The sequence below is a fragment of the Siphateles boraxobius genome, unplaced genomic scaffold (genome assembly GCF_051911475.1).
Source record: "Siphateles boraxobius isolate OS27281-9 unplaced genomic scaffold, OSU_SipBor_1 50, whole genome shotgun sequence".
In the NCBI taxonomy this organism is placed as follows: domain Eukaryota; kingdom Metazoa; phylum Chordata; class Actinopteri; order Cypriniformes; family Leuciscidae; genus Siphateles; species Siphateles boraxobius.
The window spans coordinates 162,810-180,915 of record NW_027509142.1 but is presented as its reverse complement, the minus strand read 5'-3'; the positions used below and the strand labels follow the sequence as shown (position 1 = coordinate 180,915).

The following is an 18,106-nucleotide window of genomic DNA, read 5'->3' as shown; positions in this document are numbered from 1 at the left end:
TAGACTCATGTGTCACACTGTAAGGTTGTTCCTGCTCCAACAGGGATAGGATAGGACACGAACCAGTGAGGAGCCGAGGGAAGAACCGATTGCAACAGGCGTCGGGGGCCAACCCTTCGGTGAAGATTCCCTCATAGGCCCTATCCTAGTCCATCCTTACCTCACTGTTCCTTAGGTGTCAAAGGTTTAAGAAACAGGGAAAGATGGAACAACAATAGCAGACTCGGAAAATTTACCACCCTAGTGTTTGAACCAATACTGCTCTACTGTCGAGCAGACTCAGAAAAGTACAACCCTAGAACAAATACTGCTCTCCTGTCTTTTGTTTTCTTTCTTACTCTGTGCAGATACCACTGATGACTTCCCGAGACCCATACGCACTGACCTCGTCATCTGCGTATGAAGCCACAAGAAAACCTCAAGAAACAACTTGACCCACTTCCGAGCCAACTATCACAAAAGGATAAAGAAAAGAAAAAGAAAAAAATACACAATGCAGAGACTACGAAACCTTCAGTCATCCATTGACATGATCAAGATTGTCCTACTACTACACATCATGAAGATCGCACAAAGTCCGGACTCCAGAAACAACATATTCTTAGAGCTGATGAATATGTCACAAATGCCTTGTTTGCTGGAAAGAAAGTGTGCACTTGTGCACAAACATGTTGGTCCAACAAGACATTCTTGATCTTTCAGCAAAATTACACCAAGATGACTGAAGATAATTCTTCAGGGTTCAGAAACTTGATTGATCACGAGAAAATCACAGTTCCAACCAGAAAAGACTCACGGACCCTAATTGCATGTTTTGTTTCTGTGTCAACATGCAATTACAGAAAAACAAACACAGAACATGCCTTATGTGCCTGTAACTATCACAAGTTGCAAGAATGAATTTTTAATTTGATTAAATTTGTATATAATGTGAGAGTTATTTAGAACTCTCAAAGGGGGAAATGTAGGATTACAAATTTTATTTAAATTTTAATTGAGCTTCCAATACAATAGTATAGAAACTGAGAAAGTTTATTAGTGTGAATTTTGTATCTAAGGTAAATGATGTCACAAACCTGCCTGTTCCTGTCTGTCCAGCTCTCTATTGTAAGCAGAGCACTGAGACTATCACCTTTTGTCTTTATGCACTGCCTGGCCATTAAGATAATGTGAAGGTATCGGTGCAGAGTCTGGCTGATTGGATTAGGATATTTACATTACACTGTTATGCTGATTGTATTAGGATTGGTAACACTCTCAGTCTAGGGCACATTCCTTAACCGGTATGCCTCATTTACATGCTATTGTTTCAGAGTGCCTCCACCTTTAGGTAACTCCTCCCCCTGAAAGGCTATATGAACTAAATGTATACTGCCATAGTTAGACTTGATTGAGATGACTACAGCGAAGCAATAAAGAACTTATACCTCAACAATCTCCTGGTCTGCAACTGTATCTTTTCTACACTTGAGAAGAAAAAGTTCACAACAGTAAACACCATCCCGCATACAAAATCTCAACAGTAATTACTGTTTTGTCTGTCAGAACAGACAAACTGAATCTGAAAACCGGAATGAATTTTAATGCAGAACATTTGTGTTGGTGTAACCTTTTGCGTCAAGGTAAATTTATTTACTTTCAGGTTCATGCATTTAAAATCTGCTTTTGCATTGCACTACTAACAAAGAGAAGTATGTGAATTGAAGCTCAGTTTAATTTGTTGGGCGACACAAACCTTTTCCTGTGGTAAAAGTATCTGTTTCCTCTGGAGCTCAATAGAGTAAGACAACAACTCCTCCAGCTCTCGCTTCTGCTCTCCCATGGACATTTCCAGAACCTACACACACACATCAGATCTCAATATTAGACAATAAACGTGTTATAAGATATCGTGATATGTATAAGGTTTCATTGGGATGACTACGACAACAGAACAAAACGTCCTGGAAAGCTTAAAACAAAAGGGAGAATTCACCCAAAAATTAATATTCTGTCATCACTTACTCTCCCTGATGTCATTCCAGGACTTTGAGTTTCTTTCTTCGATCGAACACAAACATTTTAGAAATGTGTCTCAGTGTTTTGTTGTTCATACAATGTAAGGCAATGGTCACAAAAACTGTTTGGTTACTAACATTCTTCAAAATATATTTTTCCTTGTTCAGCAAAAGACAGTCATAAGGGTTTAGAAGGACATAACTAAGTCAGAATAATTTAGTGTGATTTCCGGAGGAACTTTAAAGGTGTCAAGACATGAGAAGTCAAATTTGCCTTGATCTTCTGACATATTAGAGGTCTTTAAAAACAGGTTTCTAGAGGTACCATTAAAACATCCTGCAAGTTTCATAGTTTAAAACGTCCTATAAACAAAGCATTTATTTAATCAAGCTTCAAAAAGAGCTAATTTTTATATTGTTGGATCTGTAACATCATACAGGCAAATATATTTGCGACTGCCTACACATCACGACATCGGCGAATAGTTTTACATCATCGCACCACAAGCCCCGCCCACTGGCATTCAGTCACTTAACGGCTGACATTCGCCTACACCACGTCTCTGTAGACGCTTCAGAAAAATCCCAGCGTCCCGAACAAGTTGATGTTATATTTGCATACCGACTGGTTCATTTTTTTACTGACAAGCCTGGCGAGACGTTTTTTTACTGGTTTTACTGGCGAGACACTACAGGTGAATAGGGTAAAATTTTTAACTAGCAGATATCACAATGAAACTTTCCCAGTTGATTACCTACATTAAGATGAGAAAAAAAATGTATTACAAGTTTTCTGTAATTTAATGTGTAAATAAATTAGGCATTATCTAATATGCACTAATTTGCATATATTTGAAAAAATTTTTAATCTGAGTATTGGACAAAGCCAGGTTCAAAATTATTTTTTCATTGTGTTCACATATTAGATGGGAAAAAAAATACAGAGGGATTTATGGATATCTACTTTTGTTATCCTGTAAATCAGCCTTAAAAAATGATTTTCGACATGTTTTTTTGAATAAAATGTTATACAAATCAGGCTAGGATCAATATATTAACAAATCCCTCTCTAAATATCTTCATAATATAACTAGGTACAAGACTGGAAAGTTTGGTATATAAAGGTGCTACTGAAGTGTAGATTTCAGACTTGGAGTATGAGAGAACAGCCATTTTGAGAAAACGGGCTTGAAAGATTTATATTGTAAAACGAGATTGCGCATTTAGAGTTAAATCCCCCCTTTCACTTTCACGATTGGTTGCTGATAAAAAGGAAATTACCATATTTGGATCTGACAGAATTGTACAGGAGACAGAGAGCTTTCTAACGGTGTGTGTGATGACGGTGCAGACATGGCTCGCGGAGCTGCGGGAAGATTCAGAACGCCAACTTCTGATGAATTTATGCGAAATGTACAGAAGCAAACGGACATTGTAGTAAAGTGTTGTAAAATAAAGAACTAAATGTGTATTTCGGACTTTTTTTTTACCACAGGTCTGAAAGAAGATGTTATTGAAGACAAATATCCCAAAATCTCAAAATTGACCAGTGAAAAAAAAAACAAGACAGAGTGTCAGAATGAAGGTAGAAATTAAACGCTTTTTCGCAAATATATACATGGTCTGACCTGTCTCTCAGTGTGTGTGACGTCACTCAGAGACTCGCTGGAGATGTAAACCCAGTCTCCCAGTCTGTTCATGCGCTCCTGGAACTGGCTGTAGGACGGCAGCCGGGTCTCGTCCTCGACCTGTGTGTGTGTCTGCAGACGGCCCTCCACCTCACGCACCTTATCCAGCAACTTACCACTCACCTTTAAACACACACAACAGCACTCTTAACACATCAGCATCACAGCCGTTTCACGTAAAGCAGTAGAGACAGACCGGTATAGGAGCCAGGCAGATTAATCCGCATATAAATGACCATTCTGAGATCACCAGCATTAGTCCACATCTGAGCCTTACTTTGACCAACAGAAGTGTGTCACGTCCAGATTTACAATATTGAATTTTCAAAAAAGTTGTTTATATTTAAAGATTACTGTAACGAACACAATCCGTACGAATCCTAAACTCTTGTTGGTTTCAAAGATTATCTTCTGCAATGATACAAAAGCCAATGCAAAAATCCTATTGGGTTTCTGTGGAGGGAACCAGAGTGATGCAAAAGTACGGGTTGGCCTACAAAAATACATCATTACTGCACTCTCTATTGTGTGCGTCTCATTTGACATCATTAAATTGTACCCACCAGACAGCAGAGTAGATGTGAAAACATGAGGGCGACACAAAAAGAGATATTAAGGTAGAGAGATTGAGAGAGAGAGAGACTTTGGTGTGTTTGTGTGCTATGGAGTTGGTTTCGTACTTTACTCCAACTGATGTTGATCTGCCTTATTTTATTCACATGCATGTCTCTGTCCTGAGGACTCAGACTGGAGTTTGACAAGATCTGAGAGCCAGTTTTATTCAGCCATGACAACGTCTCATTCTGACCATCCATCTCCTCCGTTAAGGCCTGAGAGAGAGAGAGAGAGAGAGAGAGAGAGAGAGAGGGAGAGAGAGAGAGGGAGAGAGAGAGAGGGAGAGAGAGGTAGAGAGGGAGAGAGGGAGAGAGAGAGAGAGAGAGAGAGAGAGAGAGAGGGAGAGAGGGAGAGAGAGAGGGAGAGAGAGAGAGAGAGAGAGAGAGAGGGAGAGAGGGAGAGAGAGAGAGGGAGAGAGAGAGAGAGAGAGAGAGAGAGAGAGAGAGAGAGAGGGAGAGAGAGAGAGAGGGAGAGAGAGAGAGAGAAGAGAGAGAGAGAGAGAGAGAGAAGAGAGAGAGAGAGAGAGAGAGAGAGAGAGGGAGAGAGAGAGAGAGAGAGGGAGAGAGAGAGAGAGAGAGAGAGAAGAGAGAGAGAGTAGTGTGTTAAAGCAGACATTTTGAGGCACTAGCAAAAATTATATATATATATATATATATCATAGTCTCAAAAAGCCACGGCAAGACAGTGCTTGAATACTGAATTGAATTCTCTTTCACATCTTCTTGCGATTGAACTGACTAATTGAGTGTAAAAACGCCCATCTTGGACAGTATCCTAGTAAACATAGTTGGTTATGTCTTGAGTGAATGTAAACAGCTGAGAAATAAATCGCATGTGTATCGGTATATTGGATCCGTTCATTCAATCTTAAAGAGGCAGCAGCCTAATAATACTGCTGCAGTGTTTTAATGTTAATCAAACAACAAAAGACAAAGAAATCCAACACTGCTCTTGACTGAATGACTTTTATAACTTTATAAAGATCCATCTACATTTAATTTATACAGTGAAGACTACGCAGTATTTTTTTACATTTGATTACTTTATTCAAATTCTGTACATGAAAACTGCTGTTAGTTTGTTCTATTGTATTTGTGCTATATGTAATTTGATTATTTGTTCTTATTTTTATTACTGACTGTCTACTTGTCTTTAATTATGTTTTTTTTTAATAATGTTTTATTATTTACAATACAGTACATTTTAACGTGCATAATTAAGCCTGAAAATATATATTTGCAAACAAATTAAAACAATGAATATGATTCATATTCTTTTGGTTTCTCTACCTAATATATTTAAAAATTACAAATGCAACTAAAATACCTGCATCGGTGAGTATCAAAAATAAAAGTATCGGACTCGTTCTGGAAAAAGTGGAATCAGTGCATCCCTAACATATAATATAATGAATACATATTTAAAGAATATTGTCCTCTAGAATAGCTTGACTGTAGTCAGCTGATGACGCAGGTCAGTGTGTGTGGGTGTGTGTGTGTGTGTGTGTGTGTGTGTGTAACCTTGAGCTCTCTGAGGTTATTGTCTGTGGCTGAAACGGGTAACGTCGCCACGGCAACCTCTGTGCGCTCCAGCCACTGGGTCAGATCAGCCGTCCGCTGAAACACATCCATCATGACCGGATCTCCACCCATCAACCTACACCAACATCACACAACATCAGAGACTGGTGCTTCTGCAGTGGACATGACGCGTCTACACACCCTTGTTATAAAAGCTGATTATTGTGATGTTGTGATCAGAAATTTTGCACCTTTCATGTACAAATTACAACCAATTCAATGCCACTGACAGCCAAAGTGACATTTCAGAGAAAAAGTAAATGGAAAACTTCTGCATAAGTGTTCACCCCCTGAACTTACACTTAGTTGAAGCACCTTCATTACATCACAAAAAAAACAGGAGTGTGAAGACTTCATGTCCACTGTACATGTACATATTGATTTGTGATTTTGGCTGGTGTGTGTGTGCTGTGGTGATGGTAACCTGCGCTGGCGGTCGCACACTTGTCTCTGGACGCGTGTCCAGCGGTGTATCAGAGCGTCCAGCTTGTCCTGTAGCAGAGCGGCGTCAGGGGACGACACCTGACCGATGATGTGCTCTCCAGACCCGCTCAACACCACCATCACAGACTGATGAGAGGCCAAGCCCTCCTCCAGATCCTACACACACACACACATGCGCACACGCACACAAAGACACTGGGGTTAATGGACAGTTGGCCTGTGAGTGTTTAACTGATAAACATGACGTTGGCAATTCTCTTCATATGCAATTGAGGGCAAGAAATGTGCCTGACCTTAATTTGTATTGGAGGACAATTTCACATTCAACTCGCTCTCTTACAGCACTTTCTACACACACACACACACACACAGTGAGACACACACAGACACACAAACACAGATACCGACGCACACACACACACACACAGACACACACACAAACGCGCACACACACAGACACACAAACACAGATACCGACACACACACACACACACACACACACACACACAGACACACAAACACACACACAAACACAGATACCGACACACACACACACAGACACACAAACACAGATACCGACACACACAGTGAGACACACACAGACACACAAACACAGATACCGACGCACACACACAGACACACACACAAACACGCACACACACAGACACACAAACACAGATACCGACACACACACACACACACACACACACACAGACACACAAACACAGATACCGACACACACACACACACACACACACACACACACACACACACACACTTCAGCACGCGTGAGTGTGATGATCAATGTCCCGGCTGGAGTTTTCTGCATGTTAACTGAAGAGGAAGAGGCAAGTGTGACTCTTCAAAACACTCAATACACACATCAGTGGAACAAACATGGGCGGTTGTTGCCTCTTATTTTGCTCATATGCTAGAAACAATTTTTCTTTTTAATTGTACTTGTGAGTTAGAAGTGCTTATTGCTTAAATTATCATATAATTATCACTCAATTATCAATTAGTGACTCACAGAATGACGACTGATCTTAATTAACATTCATGATTAAAGATTACTCCCCTCTATAATTATGTTGTGTGATATCTATTTTTCTCCTTCTGTTCAGAGTTTGATATTCTGATGACTTCTACATTGACATTAATGCAAGTGGCCGATGCTTTTGTACCAGCTGTAGATTTGATGGGAACCGAACTCATGTTGAGCTACAGGAGAGGCAACCAAAACTAAGAGAAAAACTGGTGATATAAAAGCACTGTAGATAAAAGTGTCTGGGAGCTGAAATGTTTTATAGGGATTTGAACCTACAACCTGCTGGTAAGCAAATCTTTAACCACGGTGTCATTACAGAACGGGTGTGTGACCTTTGACCTCTGACCTGTTGCTGTCCCCGAGCGCGATCCAGGTCCAGTTCCCCGTCCGGTCCGGTCTGGTCCGCCAGGATCTGTTCGGTGTCGCTCAGCCACTGCGAGAGATCCTTCATGTCACAGTGGAACTGCTTCCACTCCTCCACAGCCCTGTCAAAACACCTGCACACACACACACACACACACACACACACACACACACACACACACACACACACACAGGTCAGCACAAGATGAAACATGATGATATCCTCACATAACTGAATTTCATTTCTTCAATTAAACAGAACGGCAGTGTGTGTTCATTTCGACTCGCTTCACTCATTCTCAAGCGAGAGATGTATTGTAAATCTATCAGACAGACAGCAGCCTCAAAGCTTAATATCAGCATCGGAAACTCATTTCTCCGAGAGTACCAACACACACACGGCTGGCCGAGCCGACGCATGATCGCATCTTAACTCTTTCCTCGCCAAACGCGGACTCTTCCGAGTTTCCGTGGCCGATTGTCACGTGATCGGCGACCAAATGCACTCTGGCGCCGCATGATTAACATCACACAACATCAGTATCACACGTGCACAAGGTACGCACATGTAGGAAACCTCGTCAATTACATCCGTTTCACACCGCAAGCGTGAGCAGCGCATATTTTATAGCGCAAGTTTCAGTGCAGTCTATTTTTGCTGCGCTGCTCACGCTCAATTAAAGTGAAGCACACTTTTGATGGACAAAATAAAAGTGCCCAAAATGCACAGAATTTGCATGTCTGGTGTGTTTTAACAAGAACTGGAGTTGGCTATGTCAGAAAGGAAAATGAATTTTTTTAGTTGGATATTGGATGTGAAAAGAAGGAAACGGTTCTTCCGTAACACTGCACTTGTGTGTGTGGATGTAGATGTGTGTGAATTTCCCACACCAGGAGTCATTTATATAGTTCTATTTTATAGCGATTACCGTTCAAAAAATGTTCTATGCAAAATGTAAAATGTTCAACTAAAGAAAAGAGAGAAAATAAATATATGTGTGTGCTGTAAAGTGGTTAGAAAAAATGAAATTGGAATCGGCTAAAATCGGCAGGTCAAACTCGATGAAAAATCGGAATTCGGAATCGGCCTAGAAAATTGTAATCGGTGCATCTCTAGTTCTACCAGTGGGGGCGCTATGGCTCATCTTCTGAAAGAGTACTGCTTTTGCTCAAAATGTTGATAAAAATAGAATACATGAAGCTAGAATAAAACATTTTTTTTGTTTGTTTCAGGGTTTGTTCTTGCTTTTTATATATTGCATGTTTAGATATTCATACAACAAAATATTCTAGGGACCATGAAATTTTTGTGCAAATGATCAAAAACGCTAGCGGTGGCTGGCAACTTAAAAAAAAAAAAAAAAAAACGCTGGTGGGGAAAGAGTTATTGACATCTTAATATCCGACAGATCACTACAGGGAGTAAAGTGAAAAAAATTCTTCTGACTGAACTTTTTTTAGGCCAAGACACATTCCTTTAACTTTATTTAAATAGTCGAGACCAATAGCGTTTTAAGGGGAGATGTTTTAAACAGCTTTAATATTGCCAGTTTGCGTATTTTAAAAGCTATTTTAATCTATGAAAAAGAATTACTTAGCTTGACAAATAATCAACCATCTACATAACTTTTCAGTGCATGTTTTTATTTATCTTATAAGACCAAACATGCTAAACTACATTAAAATATAGTTTGTTCCATGGCAAATGGTTTTGGCTGAGGGCAAAGTGAAGTTTTATTTAGGCTATTTAACTTTAGTCAGCTCTCTAATAGGCTACAAAGTTAATGTTTGACTGAATTGTTTGTTTTATTTCTCATTGTATAGCTTCTTTTAGCCTACCTATTAGGCTACTTATACTTTTATACTGGATATTATTGATCATTAAAACTGACATTTAACAAAAAGAGACAGGGTTGTGTAATGTTATATTCTAAAATATATAAAATATTATTTATATATATTTTACTATGCATTCTCTTCACTGTATGTGTACATTTATAATAAAATAAAACGATACAACCCTGCCTCTGTTTGTTAAATGTCAGTTTTAATGATCAATATTGTTTCATATTTTTAAAATGAAAACAAAATAGCAGCAGGGTTGTGTTTTATATTTCGTTTTGTTATAAATATATGCAGTGAAGATAATCAATGTGCGTTGCGTGAACCACATTTGTTTGGCCAATATGTTTATGATAATATGTTCATTTATAAATGAAAAGAGGCGTTTTATATATATTTCGTTTTATTGTTGATGAAAAGAGGCAGAGTTGTATTTTATACCATATTTCGTTTTATTGTTGCCTAAAATATACAAAGACATAACCGGAGTAGCCAGAGCGCGCTGAGTGACGCGATCAAGAACGCTGCTGCGCTGTTCCATTTGCAGAATAACCGGACTCGCATCCTCTCGTCCTCGGAAGTTCGTTCTCCTGAGTTGAACTTGGCAAGTCTGAACTACCAAGGACGCAAGTCCGAAGTTCCCGCGTTCTGTTTTCTATCATGCGCCGTGCACGTTTGCGATGACGTAATATGCACGCAAACGCACCAGGGTTCGATAGAATGAAGTTGAGTGTGAAACAAGACCAACGCTGCGGGGGGCGCCCGAATTCGCGCTCGAAAAAACACGCTCGAATTCGGACAGCAGCAAACCAGCTGTAGCCTGACATGCACTTCTCAAAAACTAAAATTAAATGAGTGAATACGGAGCAGTTTTTCCGTGAGCGGGAATTGAAAACCCGAAGTGGACCTTAAGCGAAGTGATTACAGAATGCTTAGAGTGGAGAGAGGAAATTGCTTTCGCTCCAATCCAGGCTTTATCACATCCCCCTCAGCAGGGTTAACACCTCGTCTTTCCTTAATTTAAGACCTATTCAAACTAAAATTAAGACATTTATCACACTATTTAAGAAACGAAAGCCTATTTACGGCCTTAAAATTATGAAAAGTGATTTAGGGCATGGACAGACGGGAACCCTGCAATTGACGGACATCCGTCATAGACTCACTGCAATTAACGGAAATCCGTCGTAGCGACGGAGAACTTTAATCCGTGTCACTATGCGCAAAAAAGCATGCAAGTATGAGCTAATTCTTCTTGTTAATTAATACCATAATAGTATATAAATAATAGTGAAATCACACTGCAGTGTGTGTTGTGTTGGTGATTCTGGCGAGCGGTTTTGGCTGATTAACCCTTAAAGACCTAGAAAACATTTTTGGGGCGCCAGACTCGCCTGTACTTTTCTTTGCTTTTCGAAAAGTCATCAGGTGCAATATATCACTTTGGACAACTTGGCATTTCCATCAAGCTCATTTAAAAGTTGTACATTTATGTTACTGAGAATGGATGAATTTACCAGAATTAAGAAGAAAGAAAACACCAGGAAATTTTGTTTTGAGAGTTAATTTCCTTTAGAGAGTTATACTAGGAGGTTTTAGACTTCCAGATGACATTTTGTCTACATGTAACAATCCCCAAGCAAGTTATTACAACATTATTACAGGAGCTTTTAGTGAAAAACTGGTGTTTTTTTTTATTTACTGACAATGTAGATGCGTCTTAAAAAAGTTCAGGAACTAAAGTAATTAAAAGCATTATATAATAACACTGACGCAATGACTTTCTTGGCTCTGACAGAATCGATTCCACCGAGACATCGTGCAGCGACTCGTTATATAAAATGTCAATGCCTCATCTGATGTGTGCCACTATTGTATACTTGTTGTTTGGTTTGTGATGTTATGCTTTGTCAGAAAGAAAATCTGTTATTTTGTGTTTTTTCATGCACGCAAAGACTATTTTCACTTTGTGTTTGTTCAAATTTCCAAAGAAACATGCTAATTTCTGGTTCAGAAGACCAATAAACTATGTTTATTGGTTGAGTGGATGACAGTTTCAACCAATCTGGGCACGGGGTTGGGACTAAGCATAAACTATCGTTACTGTTTGACTCAACAACAAACCACATGGGTTTTTTGACGAATCACTGCTGATCAAAACATGATGACATAATCACTTTCACTACAGAGCTTCTGAATATCCTCTTTTGAAAGCATACAGAGTGGATTAGTGGTTCAAAAGTTATTACACATTTAAGAATAATAGTCCTGTTAAGCCGCGGGTCTGGGTCTTTAAGGGTTAAATAAAGAAACTGACCTGCTTAAACTACTAAAATAGTGGAATCTGCTGTTTTCTTAGTTAAATAGCTGAACTAGCAGCCATCTTCATCACAAACACTTCTAACGGAGTAACTGGAGCAGGTTTTTATCAGCGTGGAGGCTGACTGTGGTCTTTAAAGCAGGGAAGTCTGTCAGCGGGAGCTCGATGATACTGGGCGAGTAACTGGGTCACATTTCTGTCTAACGTGTGGAAAACTTCTGACAGAGACGAAATCCTGCTCACCTTTCAGAAGAACCTGCCTCTTACATTATTAACTTTGAGTTTTCAAGTGAATCTCAAGGAAACATGTCTGGGTCATATTTCAACCCAAAAATCTTAGGAAATATATAATGAGTTATATTTTGTATGAAAAAAAAATCAAGCTTATTTTATGCCTAGTTTTGCATTCATGACAATCATATATTGTCCAGTAATTACCTTTAACATTAAAAATTACTTTAGACTTTTTTGCAATTATAATTCTATAAATTATTCTCACTAGATTCTATAGAGCCATCATCCTGTTCAGTGAATTAAAAATATATTTTTTTTCTAGCATTGTTGTTGTTTTTGTGTTAAGGCGAGACACTACAGGTGAATAGGGTAAAATTTTTAACTTACAGATATCACCATGAAACTTTACCAGTTGGTCACTCGCATGAATAGGAGAAAAAATGTATTGCAAGTTTTTTGTAATTTTTTGATTAAATATGCTAATCAGGCTATATCTAATTAAATATGCGCTAATTTGCCTATATTTTGAAGTGACGTTTTTTGAAGATGAAAAAAAACAAGGTTCAAAATTATTGTTGCATTTTGTTGATATATTCAATAAAAAGACATTTTCAGAGGGGATTATGAATCTCTCCTTTTGTTACCCTGTAAATCAGAAAACACTGCCAATAGTCTTAAAAAATTGATTTCGGCCCTATTTTTAGGCATAAAATGTCATATAAATCAGGCCAAAAATGATATATCAACAAATCCCTCTGAACAAACCTTAACAATATAGTTAGGAATAGGACTGTAAAGTTTGGTGTATGTAGGTGCTACAGAAGTGGAAAATCGTCACTAGGAGTGTGAGAAAAAACTCATTTTGAGAAAACGGCCTTTAAAGATTTGTATGGCAAAATTCCACTAATTTCTATTGAAAGCCATGAATTACAGACAAAATATGCTTTAGGTCCAAGTAAAATCAATGTATCACACTGTTTAACGTCCCAAACTCATAATTGCTTCATCCATCACTGATCATAACATCCAAAACAACACTTCAACTCATCAAAACCACACATCAACAGTCCATCACACATGTGAATATGATCTGCCTGAGGGACTCACAACAACTTTAGGATCCCACAATTACAGATTTGTTTAGTATTAAATAGTAATTATAATATACAAAAACTGAAATGTGTTGTGTAATATAATTGTTTTGTATAAATAGTGTGTAAAGTATTGTATATATGTAATGCATGTATTTAATGTCAGAGCGCGTCACGTGACGATTCTGAACAAATCACGTTGTCAATAATTGGCATCAGCCAATGAGATGCGCATTTCAAGTTAAATCGCCCCGTTTTACTTTCACAATTGGTTGCTGATAAACAGGAAATGACCATATTTGGATCCGAAAGCGTTGCAAAGGAGAGAGAGAGCTTTCTAACGGTGTGTGTGATGACAGGGTGCACACAGTGATCGCGGAGCAGCAGGATGATTCAGAACGCCAACTTTTGTTGAATTTATGAGAAATCTACACACGCAAACAGACAAAGTGTAGTAAAATAAAGACCTAAATGTGTATTTTGGACTTTTTTTCAGCACAAGTCTGAAAGAAGACATGTTATTAAAGACAAATAGCCCAAAATCTCAAATTTGACCAGTGAAAAAAAAAACGATGTTTTTGCCTGCCGTGCCTCGCCTTAATTATATACTATCATAGTTTCTAATATTTTGAATTTGCTTGTAGTCTTATATTTTCAGTTTTCACAAACAATGTGTAATGTGCTTTTGTCATTTCTTTTAAATATATTACATTATTTAATTTTCCTTTTCTTTCACTTGTAGTTTTAATTTAATTTCCAATCAGTAATTTCTGTGCTTCAACTTAACTCGGTTAGTTCCCAAGGCAACACATAAATATTTTTTTTATATTTATAATTTACTTTCGCTTTATTTAAACTAAAATGGTTTAGTTAACAACAACAACGCTTTTTTTGTAGAATTGAGAATTGAAGAGGATGTGCTTAACTGTCAAGACGATAAAGATGTCATAAAAAAACATTTTTTCATGAGATATGGCATATTCTTGGCACTATGATGTGTATTTATTGGCTTGTTCTACAATGTAAAGCCATTTACTAAAATAAAATTACTAAAAATATTTGTTAATAATCTGTAATAATTAGGTTTGGTGGAATTATTCATCATTTAAACTTTGCTTTAAGACGTCTATTAGAGTTTGATGTTTCAGACGCACGCTGCGTCAGTATTAATGAAGGGTTCAGAAGTGAGAGGCTGGTATCGGTTTCTCTCTCATCCTCATACATTTATAATATCCAGGGACTAGACACATTTCTCTCCGGATTCTTCTAGACTCGGAGCCCACGCTTCCACAGATATTGAGGGGGTATATCCCTCTCCCAACTAAAGTCAGATTAGGTCGTGGACTGTTATGGGTTTTTAAATTATTACATTTGCCGCCCCCAATTCTGAATGCATGGTTACTTCCTCTCCTGGACTCCTCCATTAGCATGTTACCAATGGTCAAAATAACATTAGGAAATCTATCTCCAAAAATGAGAAAATGAGGAAATATAAGCTGGAATCCAAACTCTATCAATACCACTGCAAACAACACACACACACACTCACACTCACACACTCACTAAATTCAAAAGATGTATAATTAAGAATGAATAATCACCTTCCTCACAACTAAAGACGTTACAGTGTTCAAAACTATATCCATCATTGGTTCATTTAATAATTATCAACATCCAATGCAAAATAAATACAAAACCTGTTTTTTTTTTAAGGTTCACTTTGTGACTATGGGCTTGTAATGGGCGATAGAAAGCAATATAAACGATACAAAACTGGCTTACGATAGAGATTTTAATCGCGATAATGCATGTTGATGACGTAATCTAGCCGCGAAATTTCGAGCCAAGAGCCGCAAACGGCTGCAACGCATCATCGTATTCGTCATCTTGAGGAAATACGGCTGTAGCGAAACGGAGGAGCTGGTGAAAAAGACCGGTGACACATCCATTTTTTGGACTTGTGTCACATGACTAATCTGTTCTACTACTTCAAAACAAAACATGTCTGAATAATACCAGCATTCCCTAATTCACAGTATCCGTTCCTTTATTAACAAGACACCGGTTCTCATTTCATTAAGAGACCAAAATGTTTTAAACCAAATGTGTTACATTAGGCTGCAGGTAAGAAACTTTGTTTGAAAGATGCTTTTATTTAAAGTATCTGTGCATTACACAAAATAATTTTCTTTGCCTTATACTGAAAGTTTTTTCAGTACAGTGTCTGTTCCTTAAATAAAAAGACACCGGTTTTTCCTGTTCTCTGCATCTTGGGTGGCATTTAAGAACCAAGGACTTCAACTAACTAAGTGTAGTGCCTTTTCTTTGCTAAAGTCTCTACAGCTAGTGTACTTGAATTTTATTTATCTATAACATTATGTTGTATAATTCAAGTTTTGCTAAATAAATGTTCTCAAAACTACATATGTTTGTTTCTTTCTCTTTAAAAAAATACATTAAGCAGTTTGGCTGTTCTAACCTGTTCTGAAATGGTTCTATTATAATCTATATATCGAGATATATAGCGTTATCGCAAGAGGCTGCAATGTATATCACAATATGGATTTTAGGCCATATCACCCATCCCTACTAGGGCCACAACGGGGAGATGCAGAAATGCAGGGAATTATGGGAGAATGCAGAGTCATTTGGGACTCACCCTTTCCTCTGGCTGTACATGCGGTTGACTCTGTCCCACTCTGAGTTCAGTTGTGTCAGGGCATCAGATATCGGTGCCATTTCCTGTCTGGAAGCTTCCAGAATCACATCGGGCTGGCGCTCATTAATCACTTCAACCTGCTCACCCAACTGCTCCAAACTCTCCTTTATACTCTACAAACAGAGACACAGAGAAGTCAATACAACTGAAAACACCCATTGCTCCACTCAGGGTTGTCTCTATATCAGACTTCTCATGAACAGGAAGTTATTATGGTCAACGGTGCAGCTTGATAACTTTACAATTAGGTTGTAGCTTGACAAGCTAGAGTTTTGAAGTAGTTTCCCCAACACTTGTACTAGTATATTGATATTTGGACGTGATGGACACTGTCTAACCCTGAGCGTGTCCTCCTGGCTGGGAAAGTCCTCAAACAGTCCTCCGCTGAGCTCTGAGGAGTTCAGGAGCAGCTCAATGTCGGCCATAGCCAGCAGAACCTTATTAATGTCCAGCAGATAGTCGGACGGGGAGACGGATGCGTTCCCCTCGTCCTGAGGAGAGAGGGATGACTCTGATCTCTGCGGAGGAGAAGACGATGACTCCAACACAACTTCAACAACTGGCTGAGTTCTGATGATATGAAGCTCCTGCAGAGAAACAGAGAGAGAATATGGTGAATATAAGAATCTAGCGTGATGCATTTGGTGCTTACACACATTCAGCCTATGCTAACAATGTAAAAGCATTTTGTTTATAAGATTTGATGTGGAAATGTCAGCAAATCAGCTTTCAATGCTGTAATGTTGCTGTAATCCAGCTGAAAATATGGTGTTGAAAGTTGCAGTCGTAAACAGATGAAGCATAGTCTTAAACATTTTTGTAACATAGCATAACAGCCTTGACATAGCCATATAATAGCATAACACGGCTTTAAACATACTGTAACACAGCTGTAACAAAGCAATAAACAAATGTAAACTATGTTGTTGCAGCCTTAAAATAACCAAAGAATAGCTTAACACTAAAACAAACATAGCAGTTAAAATAGCCATAACAGCCAAAATACTGTTGTAATAAAACTGTAACAGTTGTAAACACTGTTGTAGCACAGCTAACACAGTCAAAACATTGTTTTAGCACAGCTGTAAACATAGCCAGAATCCTTCCTGTTGCACAGGCAAAAAGAGAGCTGTTACAAAGCTGTAATTGTTGTAAACATATAGTTATAAAAATAGCCATAATACAACTGTAAACATAGCCATTATCATTATGCTGTAACAGCCATAAACACAGCTATAACAAAGCCATAACTGCTGTAAAAACTGTTGTAACATCCATCAATATAGCTGTAACAAAGTCATAACAGCTGTAAACACTGTTTTAACATCCATAAAAATAGCTGTAACAAAGCCGTAACAGCTGTAAACACTGTTGTAACATCCATCAATATAGCTGTAACAAAGCCATATCAGCTGTAAACACTGTTGTAACATCCATAAATATAGCTGTAAAAAAGCCGTAACAGCTGCAAACACGGTTGTAACATCCATAAAAATAGCTGTAACAAAGCCGTAACAGCTGCAAACACGGTTGTACCATCCATAAATATAGCTGTAACAAAGCCGTAACAGATGCAAACGCGGTTGTAACATCCATAAATATAGCTGTAACAAAGCCGGAACAGCTGTAAACACTGTTGTAACATCCATAAATATAGCTGTAACAAAGCCGGAACAGCTGTAAACATTGTTGTAATATCCAAAAATATAGCTGTAACAAAGCCGGAACAGCTGTAAACATTGTTGTAATATCCATAAATATAGCTGTAACAAAGCCGGAACAGCTGTAAACACTGTTGTAACATCCATAAATATAGCTGTAACAAAGCCGTAACAGCTGCAAACACTGTTGTAACATCCATCAATATAGCTGTAACAAAGTCATAACAGGTGTAAACACTGTTGTAACATCCATAAATATAGCTGTAACAAATCCGTATCAGCTGCAAACATTGTTGTAATATCCATAAATATAGCTGTAACAAAGCCGGAACAGCTGTAAACACTGTTGTAACATCCATAAATATAGCTGTAACAAAGTCATAACAGCTGTAAACACTATTGAAACATCCATAAATATAGCTGTAACAAAGCAGAAACAGCTGTAAACATTGTTGTAATATCCATAAATATAGCTGTAACAAAGCTGAAACAGCTGTAAACACT

At 38.2% G+C, this 18,106-nt stretch overlaps 1 protein-coding gene across 4 annotated transcripts in view; it reads right to left on the bottom strand.

Moving 5' to 3' along the window:
• The window catches only part of utrn (utrophin), a 261,039-nt gene that overhangs the window by 161,225 nt on the left and 81,708 nt on the right, over positions 1–18,106 (bottom strand). For all 4 annotated transcript variants that reach the window (XM_077204617.1, XM_077204619.1, XM_077204618.1 and 1 more), the window contains exons 40-47: positions 16,280–16,528; positions 15,882–16,054; positions 7,719–7,869; positions 6,305–6,480; positions 5,821–5,956; positions 4,366–4,515; positions 3,626–3,808; positions 1,736–1,837 (exon numbers count right to left, since the gene is read on the bottom strand). In XM_077204617.1, coding sequence (XP_077060732.1) covers positions 1,736–1,837; positions 3,626–3,808; positions 4,366–4,515; positions 5,821–5,956; positions 6,305–6,480; positions 7,719–7,869; positions 15,882–16,054; positions 16,280–16,528 — 1,320 coding nt within the window. The remainder of the gene's footprint in view (positions 1–1,735; positions 1,838–3,625; positions 3,809–4,365; positions 4,516–5,820; positions 5,957–6,304; positions 6,481–7,718; positions 7,870–15,881; positions 16,055–16,279; positions 16,529–18,106) is intronic.